Raw genomic sequence first — 13,235 nt, forward strand, 5'->3', positions numbered from 1 at the left:
TCCTCAGCCTCTTTACCATGGGCATCAAAGAGATGGCTACTAAATAAAAATTACAGAAAGCACTGGAGTAGTCAGAGTAGTCTGCTATTGCTCAGAGATGCTTGCTTCTGGCAAAGCAAGGAGTAAGGGAAATGAAAATCCCAGAAATCCTCCCACACGCCAGCCCTTAGTTTTCATCTGCATTTCAATTTTCTTCATGTTTCTGATTCTAAACAGGACATCTTTATTAATAAATTTCCTCCATGGTAACACTTATTTATACTTTTAAAGAGCTATGAGCCTCATTAAGCACATAATGTATGTATATATATAAATATATGTACATATATATATACATATATATATGAATGAATATATGTTTTTCCAAAGATAGGTGACTATATTAACATGTGCCTCAAATTTTGTGTCCCATTTGGACAAATACCAGACTTGGAAACCATGATCCAAATAGTCAAAGACACTAGAATAATATCTTTGTCTTATAAGAAAATCTGGTTGAAATCAATAAATTGATAGTATCTTCTGGAAACCATTGCATACAAACTAAAAATCTATTTAATAACTGTATTTTCAAGACAGTCCCTGAATGGAGCTTCTGAGGATGGGAAAGCAAACTTCATAAAGTTTATATAAATTTGGGCAGCAGCAGAAGCCACAGATGTCACTATTCATTCTCTAGCCATTTATGTCCATTCATTTCAGACTTTCTGATGCTGATATTGACTCTGGTGCTTTGCTATCTGAGATCCTTTATTTTCATTAAGATGGAAGTAGCAGACAGATTAAATGAGGTGTGAAGGGTATGGGCTTGGGCTCAAAATATTAGCTAATGAGATAAAACTCTCACATTTTACTTCCAAATGTCATACCTAAGTCTATTGGAGAGGGTCAAGTATTTTTTTCAGGGCGCTCAGAATGACTTCATGGAGATGTAATAATAATCATTTGAAGTAAGCCCAGCCATACTAACAAGTAACAACCACATGTCTTAGAGCTCACCTTCCTTCCCATTCCTTTCTCACTTTCTTGAGCCCTTTTCTCCTGTTTTCAGCTTTTATATGCCAACTCACATAACTGTTCTAGATACGACAAGGTAGTGAGGTTCCAGGGGTGCTGGGTGACCTGCAGGACCAGCTCAGGAAGAAGCCACTTGTGCACCTCAGCCTCGTCCCAAGCAGCACTGGGAGGCCAGTTTGCTCTTGTTTTCCACCTCAGTTTAAAGGATTTTGTGCAGAGAAGCAAGTGTCCATCTGGGCTTCTGGAGGCCTGTGATCAGGATTATCCTGCCTAAATGACAATGGTTTGAAACAAGGTGCTCATGAGATTGAAGTACTGCAACAGGGCTCCAAGACTCTGAGGCTACTGGGGTGACAGAGACGGCGAGGACTAAATCCAAGTCCATGTTTGGGATAATAGGCTGCCCTAAAACTTGATTCTGAAAGCCAAAGAATCAAAAGTATGGTATGCATATGTACGCATGTTTTGGAAACCAACTGAGAAAGTCACCGCCGAGCTAAAGCCGACCCAGATGTATGCATGTTTACACGTGTACTCACATATAAGTAGGCAAATACATACTTCCATTTGTAAAGCTGTTTTACTTTGTTCATATTTTGTTTTCTTTTGCTTGAGTTTCTCTTTTTCACCACAACTCTAGCACTGTCCACCTTGTCACAAGAGGACTGACGATTTTAGCTCACCTGTTATGGACCGGGTGGTGGCACTTTCATACAGAGGAACACCTTCTCCTGCATTGTTAAAAGCTTTTAGGGAGATTACATAATGCGAGCTTGACTCTAGAAAAAAAGAGAAACAATTTGAACATGTTGCTTTATTTAGTCCTATTTATTTAAAATGCCATTTATTTAAAATACTGTCAATAAATATTTTTCCTGAAAACAAACTTAATATAATCTATTAAGTAAATTGTTTGAAAATGAATGAGTTGGATTCTGGGAAGAATGTGGTAGAAGTGTCAATACAGTCTTGTTGCCTTCCTGAACTCCATAAGAAAAGTAATTCACTGACTAGACAGAAAACTAAAAAAGTTTAGACCTTGACTACAAAGCCAGGCGATGAAGTATGTTTTGAAACCTGAAAAAGTGGGTGCAGATAATCAACTAACAGCCTTATAACTGCTATGCTGTGCATCTGTGAAAGAAAAATTGAAGAGAACCATCAAAACTGAAGTCAGAGTAATCCTAGTATAACTGCCAGGTAATTCTGGAACGTATCAAGGACCAGTTTGAGAATAGAAGATAAAAACAATTGAAACTGGACTGCAATGTCACCTCTCAGGACAGTGTCCAAACTGAGGACAGACTACTAGAAACAGATGTAAAACTGCACAGGAACAAAGCAATAAAAATGAACGAGATTCAGGCGTGGTGGGGCCAGCCTGTAAATCCCAGGACTTGGGAAGCAAAAACAGGAGGATCATAGGCTGGTCAATCTTGTTCTAGTGAAAACAAAATGAAATAAAATTTTGTGTACTTAGATTTTTTTTTTTGTATTCCCGGGAGTGTAGAAAAACAAATCATAATAATGAGAGCAACAATAATTTCTCGAGGTAAAATCCTTAACAAATTACCCTAAAATTTAAAGTGAGGAGATTATATTATTCCTAAAGATAAGAACACAAAAAGGGATTTAAAAAAAAAGTAGGATAAAAATACACAGGAGAAATAAATTGAAACTATAATTTGCTATTTCACAATGCACTGAATAACATTAAGGAAATGGTACCAGATATGAAAGAGCATCATCAATCAGTTAGAAAAACTCAAAATGAGATGGAAAACGCAAAAATTGTATCTCAATAAAAGTAAAAAAAAAAATAAAGGGTAACTGTGAACAAAAATCACAACTAGAAAACAAAAAGAAAGTATAAAAGGATTTTAGATAAAGTGACAAACATTAAAGTTAGAGAATTAATATATATATAAAATATATACAATAGGAGTTCTTAGAGCATCAAACTAAATAGAATGGAAAAATGCATACTAAAAGTATAATATGTATTTTGCTGACAATAGTTTGGGTGTATGAATAAAAATAATATATGATTTATGTCGGGTATTTGATAATTATAAAGCCTCTTGATGAAATTTTATGCCACAAGAAATTAGAATAATGGATTTTAGTCACTCTAAATATGAAATGTAATTCAAAAACTTTAAAGTGAATAAAAGTTAACTATAAATGTAGATGGAACAGTAGAACTGTTATTCACTTGCAAGAAATCAGGGACTGTTGTTTTTCTGATCCCCAGAACTATTAGAAAAATGAGCTTTAAGTATCCAAAATGACCACAGGAGAGAGCGGCCTAATAGCTCACTGGTGAATAATAAATTTAATGAACTAAAACTAAGTGAGGGTTAAAGAGAGAGATTTTATTTTATAATGGTCACATGTTCTGACATTGTAAATATCCCACAATAGTAAGACAAGATTCAATGATATTGAAGCTTTTATTATTGTCATTCCGAGACTGATGCAATAGGTAATAAAACAAATGAGTAAACATGATAAATTTTATTTCCCTATTTCAATGAAAACCAGATCTCTAATATGAATAAAAGATCCTTAATATGAATAAAAGGTGTAATATAGAATAGGTTAAATAGAGTGCAGTTTTCCCAAACTGAAGGTTTTTCCTCTCTGTTCTAACTCTATCCACGGCAGAAGTCAAGAAACATTGACTCAATAGCAGTCACCCCTACTATGTAGTCTGCATCTTTGAAATAATATTTTCACTTCAAGGAATAAGGACTTCTTGAACACTGGGTAAATTCTGAGTTTGAAGTAGGAAACATACCAACTGAGCCTGAAACATCTTGACATACGAATGAGAAAGCAGCCAAGGTCTAATAGGATCGTGTCAAATGGATTCAGGAGCCATTTTAAAGAAATTCTTACTGACCACAGATGAGGACAATTTGAGCATACATAAACACAGGAGTTTCTGTGTATTAAAGTACAAACTAGATACAGATGCATGAAGTTATAGAGATATTTTCAAAAATAAAAACAGTGCATCATTTTTAAGATTGAAAGAGCTCTGAATCACTATTGAAAAGCTAGGGAAGAGTCAGCATTCATCATGTTTTTTCCTAAATAAACTTCAAGGTGTAACCAAGTAGCATAGGACAAAAATATCTATATTAAGCAAGTAACAAATATAAACTGCATGGTGTGATGCAGCCCCAAGGAATGATTTGATCTAGGCATTATTAAAATCTCTAAATAAAACAGGGACACCTAGACATTAGTACCTCCTGTTGAAGGAACACACTACCCACTTATGCCTTGCAAGGGAAACAAACTGTTGGGTCCAAATGCCAGTTTGCAGAAAACAGAACGAAGAGAATATGTTGAACTCTGTAGTCATTCACTAAGCTATATACGTGTTACAGATGGTTTCTGGTACCTGGGTTTTATGGAACAATTATAAAGCTTTGAAAATGAGTATTTTTATCTCTGCCCATGATCTCTGAAAATTGGTGAGGTGGATTTTTCTTCATGCAATTTAAATGTGACCTAAATATTAGTGTTAAAGGCAATGGCATTCTTAATTATAATGGCCCAAGGGCTATTATATAGTAGGAAGACTAAAATAAGAGTACATCTAATGCAGTCCAAAGCCCTTCATGTAATGACTTGTTTCCTCTCCTACAGAGAATAATTATTTAAAAAATGTTTTAAAACTAATTTGCTAACAAGAAAGTACTCAATCAACAAGTGTTAAATATTCTTTGAGATATAAAACTCTTTAAAAAGACAGACCTCTTTTATCAGGTTACTAACTTAATTCTGGGCAAAGAAAGAAAATGAAAACTACATAAAACTCAGCCATCAAACATGTAGCAGAGCTTATGAATGCTGTGTGAGGGTGGAGGCATGAAAAATTTGTGAAGGACTGGGTCATCAAAGAAGACTTCTTAGCAGACGTGGATCTTGAACTAGAACTTGTAGAGAGGGGAGGATTTAGAGGTAGAGAGATGATGGAGGATAGAAATACTTCAGGATAACAGATTGGAAAGGGTAAAAATACATTTAGTTAAGCCAGTAAAACTTTTCTATTAGGACAAACACCCTTTCTAGTTACTGCAGTAAAAACTAAGTCTGATTTCAAGAATATGACTCATCTACACAGTGACAATACGAACATCTACATTGTTTGAACCTAATAAAATAAGATTCTGCCTTTCTGTGTTTCAAATTAAATTTGGTTCAACCTAATATTTGCATTTGTCCAAGTATTTATAAAAGGACTGGGGAAAAGACTAGTGATTAGTGATTCCAAATTCAAGAGAGAGAGAGAGAGAGAGAGAGAGAGAGAGAGAGAGAAGAGAAGAGAAGAGAAGAGAAGAGAAGAGAAGAGAAGAGAAGAGAAGAGAAGAGAAGAGAAGAGAAGAAAAGGCAGAAAATTTGGCCATACCATAGAGCAGTAAGACTCCTAGAAAGAACACAATTCATCCAAAAAATATACTATCTATTCAGGTCTCAAATATTACTGGCATAAGGAAGGCAGACACAGTGTTGTCAGATTTCCTGAAAATCTATATTTTATGCGAAATAAAAGTATTTAGATATTGGCAGGGAATTTAAGTAAACAAATACTTCTAGAATATATCCCTGGACCGAATCCAAGCCTACTGTGATTTGGGTGTTGAGTATCCCCCAAAGGTATATACGTAAAGACTTAGTCCCCAGGGGACAGGACCAGAAGGTTCTGTGGACCTTTAAGAGATGAGGCCCACTGTGAAGTCCTTAGGTGGGCACGCCCTCTGCGGGGATCCTGGGATCCTGTAGTCTGCCTGTCTCTCCCTGTTAGCGCCTGCTCAAGATGAAATTGCTTGCTTGTTTCTGCACACATAGCCACCCTTGCCATCCATACGACAAGGTCACACAGCCAAGGAGCAGAGGAGTATGTGCTGTTTCATTTGGGCTATTTGCTATCTTGAGTAGAGTCTTTCATTGTAAGAGAAACCGACAAATACAGGCCTGTGGTCACTAGTCTATGACCCCAGAGGAATTCCCACATACACAACCATATGCAAATATGCATGTATTTATGGAACACAGATGTCAAAGCTTTCTTAGTTTTGACAAGAAAGTTTAAGATGGCATAATATAAATAGCAAAAAACTAGAAACATGATACTATGTGCTAAAGGGGGTATATACAATAATGAAACAGGTGTTTATTTATGCAAAGAGTTCAGGATGACTGTTTCATATTCACAACTCAGTTCAGAGGAGAATGCGGCATTACAATAGTCCTCCCTGAGTTGACAACAGGATTTTATAGGTAGTCAGCATTGTACCCAAGACGCTGAATTCCACCCTCATCCTTGGCCGCCAGTTCACACGTGTTGATAGACACACTCTGCAAAAGCTTCTGCAGCACTACAGCATCATTTTTGGAGTCTATATTATTTGTCATTCAAGAAAAGAAGAAAAGATCTCTCACTGATTCATTCTCACGGTGTTGGTTTGAATACCGATCTCAGTTTGAATGACAGGTGCACCTCACCTAGCTACTCCATGGCTTTTGAGCAGCATTCTTCATCTTTATCCAAACACAAAACATGTGAGGTAATTCTCCCTACAATACAGACTCTTACTGACATTGATGGTCTCTAGTCCTGTGCTAGGTCAGTTCTTTCACTTGCTGCTTAGCCTTGGCATGTGGTATGTTGACAAAGAGCCTGAAGTTGTATCATGTAGGAGCAAATGAATTATACTAACCATAAAATTCCCACAAATCCCAGCTATGCTATGCACACCTTAAAGAGAATCAACCTTAAATTTAAATAAGAGGTGATAACAGCTTAATATTGGTAGAGGTAAACAGATGCGTAATGGAGCATATTGTGATAGAATCATGCTCCTTGAATGTGTCCTGAGAGGAAAGATGCTTTAAAAAACTGAATCGTGAGCAGTACAGACCTAGGGTTCTTTCCCCAGACATAAGAAGGGTGTCACTTAAGAGTTTACCACTAGAGGGCAGTGTGGAACCATTTTCCTGCACATGCTCAGAGCTCTTAAACTTTAAAACAAGTAAATCACAAAAGAATTGCCTAGAATTGCTCCCTCTATGGAACCACCAAATGAGTTAAACACATTTAATATTATCATAATGAATTCCAAATGAATTAATCATTAATTATGGTCAGACCCCATTGTTCGGGAATACACTTAATGACAGTTATGACAGTAAATGTATTTTTGGTATTTGCCGAAATGTTGCAGATATGTAGTCTTGAAAAAAAAATCTATCAATTGTCTGTGCAAAATAAAAAGCAGCACTGTTTTCTCATTTGACTTCGTTGTAATTGAATCATACTAGAATTATTTGGATTGGGGTGTATATCTATGGGAATTATTTTAACTATGGATATTCTCAGTGATTCCACTAAATTCAAATCATTGATCAGATTTTTATTCTTGTTTGGGAACTATTTTTTACAGAACACATTCATTTGTGATAAAGCAGGCTGAAGAAATACTTAATATCCTTAAACATCCAAAGTAGATGGCTCTTGGCCAGTATTGCCTCTGTGGCCAGGAAAAAGGGGAAATGAATGCACATTTATTGATTGTAGGGTTGTTGTAAAAGACAAGGGATAGATAATCAGGAGAAAGCTTGGTTCTCCTTCCCCAGAGACTTGGGAGCTAAGAGACCTGCTATTCCAAGAGCTTTTGTTGAGTCTTCCCTAAAGCTAAGAAACAAATGCTTGTTTCTGGGGCCGAGAGAATGAATCAAGAGACCTGCCAACAGCTCCTCAGAGATAGACCAAGACGCTGCACTTTGAAATGGAAGCCAGTGGGAAGAATGTATTTATTTTTAATTAATATTTTGTGTGAATTAAATGCCAGTGGCATGTGCCAGATTGACAGCCCATATTCTTTTACTCATTACAGATTATGCATTTCACTCAGGGGCTCATACATGCCAAGTGCTTGTCGGGGCCCAGGCTCCATGCCCCCACATCCCCTTTCCCTCTCTGTTAACACTGCCAACAAGTCAATTAGAGAAAATTAGAGTGGTAGCTATCTCCTAATGCAAACACCTGCTCATTGCAATGAACCAAGGCTACCACATCCACAGTACACAGGCCACTGGATCGCCGTCGCAGGCTAAATGTTACTGGATACCTTTGATTCTACTGGACCTGAACTGTGTAATTAAGTGCAATGGGTGGAGAGCAAATATAGCTGATTGCATTGATCTCTTAAAAGGATGAGCAATTCATATCTGAGGAAGATGCAACTTAATAACATTCAGCTCTACTTCATTACATATACTCCTTTGTAAATTTAATTAATAGCTAATCCAGCTATTGACCTAATAAAGATTTTCTTTTCCAGGAAGACAGTCCCAATAATGATCAGATTATAATATGATTTTCTCATTATCTAATCTTATAGATACAAGCTACTCCCATAGCTAGTAAGAATAAGTATTTGAATACAAGAAAGGAAAAAACATAAATTAAAATTTATTTAATCTACTTGGTTGTATTACGAAAAAGGGAACTGGGTAAAAACAAACTTAGAAATGTTTTTGTGCTCAGCGAGTAAAGAGCACCTAACAAATATTTTTTGAATTGATGAATGCATAAGACATGCAAAGGCTAAATTACTTATTGAAGGTCAAATGGAAAGTTCCTAATAAATTGTAACATGGAACTCAGATTCCCCATCCTGTTTTGCACCTCCTGTACCTGTGGGTTCCTGGAAAATGGACCAATGACATTGCACAATGACTCCTTCTCTCACTTGCACACTCACATTAAAGTTTTATGCCCCTGCTCACCTCTGCATTCATTCATAAGTTAGCATTGGACAACTTCTGTGTATAAGACACAGTTGCAATTTTTCTAGAGTATATAAACACACACACACAATATATATATATATTGTGTGTGTGTGTGTGTGTGTGTGTGTGTGTGTGTGTGTGCAGTGGTGGTAATGGGGGTTGAACCCAGGGGCTTTTCTACATCCTGGCTATACTCCCAGGCCTATTTTATATTTTATTTGGAAACAGGGTCTCACTAAATTGCTGAGAGCCTCACTAAGTAGCCGAGGCTGGCTTCGAACCTGTGTGATCCTCCTGCCTCAGCCTCCCAAGCGCGGGGATTACAAGCATGTGCCAACACGCCCAGCTATAAATACTTTTTACCTCTCCCTAAAGAAATAAAACTCTATATTTTCTCTGATGAGTCTTTTGATGAAGAAACTGTGTTGGAGGTTTAAAAAATCCTAAAAAAGTGTCCTAAACCAGAGAAATATTTTGGAGATGATAATGGTACTGTTGAGCCTTTTGATGAACAAAGTCCAGAAGGAAGGAGTGGAATGAACTAATACAAGGGGACCTTCAGGGCAGTCGCAGCACTGTGCAACTGGAACTACAATTTGAAGACAACACTCAGAACTTCTTCTTTTCCTATTCCTCTGATTTCTCCTAATATAATATTTGTTAGAAGCCTATTTAGACCCTTTATTAACTACTACACATTCCCTATTTTATTAAACCCTTACCTTAATCTAGTCTGTGGCATATGCTAGACAATATTTTATATCAAGATGTTTTGATACATGTATAAGTTGGGTAATTTTCAAATGAGAGTGAACATATCTATATCCTCAAACATCATTTGAGAAGTATTCAAAATTCCTTTTTCTAGCTTTTTTTGGCATACACAGTACATTTTCATCATCTATAGTCATCTTACAGTGCAACAGAACCCAGTGCTTATTTCTCCTGATTATAAATTAGAAAAAGAGGGATGAGGAAAGGCTGTCCAAAGGGCAATAAATATTTCTTGAATGAATGAATGCATGACCATCTCTTTTTGTAGGTATGTGGTAGGATATCTAATTCTAAAGCTCAGCCTCTCATTCTCTGCACTTCTTGTTTTTTATTGAATAAGAGATGGTGAGTTGAAGAAAATTTTGAACAAATGTCAAACTGTGCTTTTAGGGAAATTGATTCTTCAGAACCATATAGTCCAGGGAAAATGGAAAAGTTGTTGAAAGCAGGGACACTACAGAGGCCATTGTAATTGTCCAGAAAAAGATCATACAAGCCTGAACTGAGATGCTACAGTAGGAATGGAGTGCAAACAATGGTTGTAACATAATTTGTAGATGCATTTAGAGAGACAGAGAAGAAAGGAAAAAGTAGAGAAGGATTCCTATATTTTGACTCTGATAGTGAGGTGAAATTATTGAACTGGGATATCAATAGGTAAGAAGGAAATTTCTACTCTATTATGTTTGAGATAAGAAGAGAAGGGCATCACAGGTAGAAAATGACTGGCAATCTTGGGCTGTGGTTGGGGGGTAACAAGTGCATATAAGTAACTTATATCATAGTGGACTCTCTTTGTGCCATGAGACAGCAGTCTCTACTACAGATGTTCTTCCAAGTAATTGTAACTATAATTTTTCCACCAGATAAGTTAGTGGTCTTAGGGTTATTTAGGCTTAGACTAGAGATAATTCGTTAATAATTTTTGGCTATAACTTGGTGAATGAGAACAAATTTATGCAGCTTTACTGTATTTTGGGGAGAATCAAGCTCATATGTGCTTTTATTTTTAAACAATTCTTATCAATTATCTCAGTAAAGTTATAAAATAAATTGGGTAGGTATGATCATTCCAATGAGAGAGAGAGAGAGAGAGAGAGAGAGAGAGAGAGAGAGAGAGAGAGAGAAGAGAGAGAGAGAGAGAGAGAGAGATGTCTGATTGTAATAATCTCAGTCAGAGAAACGCAGGTAAGACCTGAATGTTTCATGTATGATCAGGTGTGTTCTTTCATACTGGTAGGGCCAGAAGGTCTGGCTTTTTCTCTCAATCATTCCACAGATCAGCCCTGGGTCACCAATTAGAGCAAAATAAACATTCCTCACCTGCTTCAGTTGTTGAGGTGTGCTTTGGCAGAGAGCCCTCGCAGGCAGAGAAACGACTGAGTAAATGCTTAGATTACAAAGCACTACATGCAGCTTACAAATGGAGCACTTAATGAGATGATTCCTCAGCAAAGCTTTATACACCAGGAAATCAGCCAGACAACAAAACCAAGCACCTAGGTTTCCTCTGTGTTCACGTTTCTCAAAAAAAAGTTGAATTAAATATATAAGAAGGTGGGAATACTGGATGTCTATCAAAATACTCAATAAAAATACAAATACTGTTTATTTAGTGAATTCAGAAAAACAAATCATTACCTTGGCTTAACATGTCAGCTACACTGATTCCCTAGGGTAAGTACAATAAAGCAAAATGGGATCTGGTTGGGAAATATAAGGAAAAGGATCTATTTTTCAAATGCTTGCTGTCCCATCTCTTCTTCTTGTTCTCTACTTCTTATTCTCCTGACTCATTCCTTGTTCCTTTGGGATTCTACTTGAGAGGAAGGCAACATGGTAGTACAAGAGCAAAAAAAAAAAAAAATGGAAGACATGAAGAAAAAGAATACTAAGGACAAGCAAAGCAGGTGGGGAAGGAGAACAGACATTCTATAATGACCAGTGTCCTTGTTCAAGGGCACCTGCTATGCCAGATGCCAACCTAAAATGCTTTATTACACTCGTCTTCATGGGAACCCTGAAAAACGGCACAGGGACTGTCTCCATTCCAGGAATGAGAACACGACAGAGGTCACTAAGGATCAGTGTTTGGATTTAAAGCCAGGTTGTCCTAATTTGCAGTCTTCCCACAGGTCGCAGCAGGATAAACACCAAGATGCCAAGATCAGGAGGCCCTGAGAGATTTGCCCTCTTTTTGAAAAGTAGAATTAATGGCACAAGACAGAAATAATTTGGAAACTTCACCATGCCTAACTTTATGCAGGCCCAGGGGGAATGCTTCCCTTTTGACTAATGTATGCCAATCTCACATAAATATCACTTGTTTTTTTTTCCCTAACATGATGGCATATTAGTATATGTTCTCGTGACCTTTTATACATTGATCTCACCTCTTCACTCAATAAGTATCTGAGTGTGCATGTGTGCACATGCATATATATTGAACTAGCCTTCCCTGTTTTCTTCATTGGTCAATATTTTTATTTTGTGAATGTTAACATTCAATAACCCAGTATACCAATTAGATGATACTCAAGAAACGTGCAAACCCTATTCATTTCTGTGTCTTTACCTAGAATCAGTCATAATTCATTTGTTGTTGCTTCTCTTTTCTGTTTCACCCTCAGCTGGAGACCCAGTGAAGGTAACCCAACCATACTATAAAACAACATTGTCGCTTGCTCCTTGCTGGGGTGGCATTCATGTCCGATGTGTGGGGCACACATTGCAGTAGCACAAGCCACACACAGTTGTTGAGCATCTAAAATGTGAGTAGTCCAACTGAGGATGTGTTTTCATTTAAGTAATTACAAGAGCCACATAAGGACAACAGCTTCTGTGTCTCACCGCACACCTATACAGGAGCTCTGTTTACCTTTCTGTTTCATGGCATTATCTTATTTGCTAAGGCCTCTGGACAATGCCAAGGGTAGATGAAGCAGAGTCAGTATAAAGTGTTCCTCCTGCTATTTCTCCATTTTTCTCTTCAAATGGGAAGCAACTCATCATGTATACATACTGTGACCTTATAATGCGGGACAAAGTTTAATTCTGTAGGTTGCATACCTATATTGCACTGGAAATCAACAAAAATAAGGCATTTGTTTCATTTAAGATTAAATTTCTTTAATACATTCTATTTTTTTAATTTTCATGGCAGCAATTGCCTCAAATGATGGAACTTTTAAGTATGCATGATTTTCAATTTTGTGCTCTAAAATTTGGAGTTGTTGCTCATTTGACTATACACTTAACTCAGAAAAATATGAAAAATGGGGATGACTTTGAATAATGGAAAAGCACATTAATGATAATTCTGAGTTGTCTGTAAAATTGGACTAATTTTTAACCTTGTGTTTTAATAAAACATGTCAAAATGAAGTTGGAATAACTAATTATGTAAGAATAAAGAGCTGGTAAAAATAATGACTACCAATAACAAATGGCCCAAAGAATATAGCATTAAGCCATATATCATAAGTACAGTTCTGACCTAAGTTCTAGAAAAAATCAATTAGCATTTTTTGTTTGCTTATTATTGTTTTGTTTTTAGTGTGGTATGAGGCTAAACCCAATGGTATTCTACCTCTAAGCTATAATCTACCATTCTTATTTTAATTTTATTTTTTTTA

General features: G+C 36.6%; 1 protein-coding gene across 1 annotated transcript in view; it reads right to left on the reverse strand.

Annotated features, from left to right (window-relative positions):
- The window catches only part of DCC (DCC netrin 1 receptor), a gene marked incomplete at both ends in the record, with an annotated part of 1,196,613 nt that overhangs the window by 137,341 nt on the left and 1,046,037 nt on the right, over positions 1-13,235 (reverse strand). The window contains one exon of the mRNA XM_080714768.1: positions 1,701-1,796. Within this exon, the coding sequence (XP_080570894.1) occupies positions 1,701-1,796 (96 nt within the window). The remainder of the gene's footprint in view (positions 1-1,700; positions 1,797-13,235) is intronic.

The sequence above is a fragment of the Muscardinus avellanarius genome (genome assembly GCF_963383645.1).
Source record: "Muscardinus avellanarius genome assembly, chromosome: 17".
In the NCBI taxonomy this organism is placed as follows: domain Eukaryota; kingdom Metazoa; phylum Chordata; class Mammalia; order Rodentia; family Gliridae; genus Muscardinus; species Muscardinus avellanarius.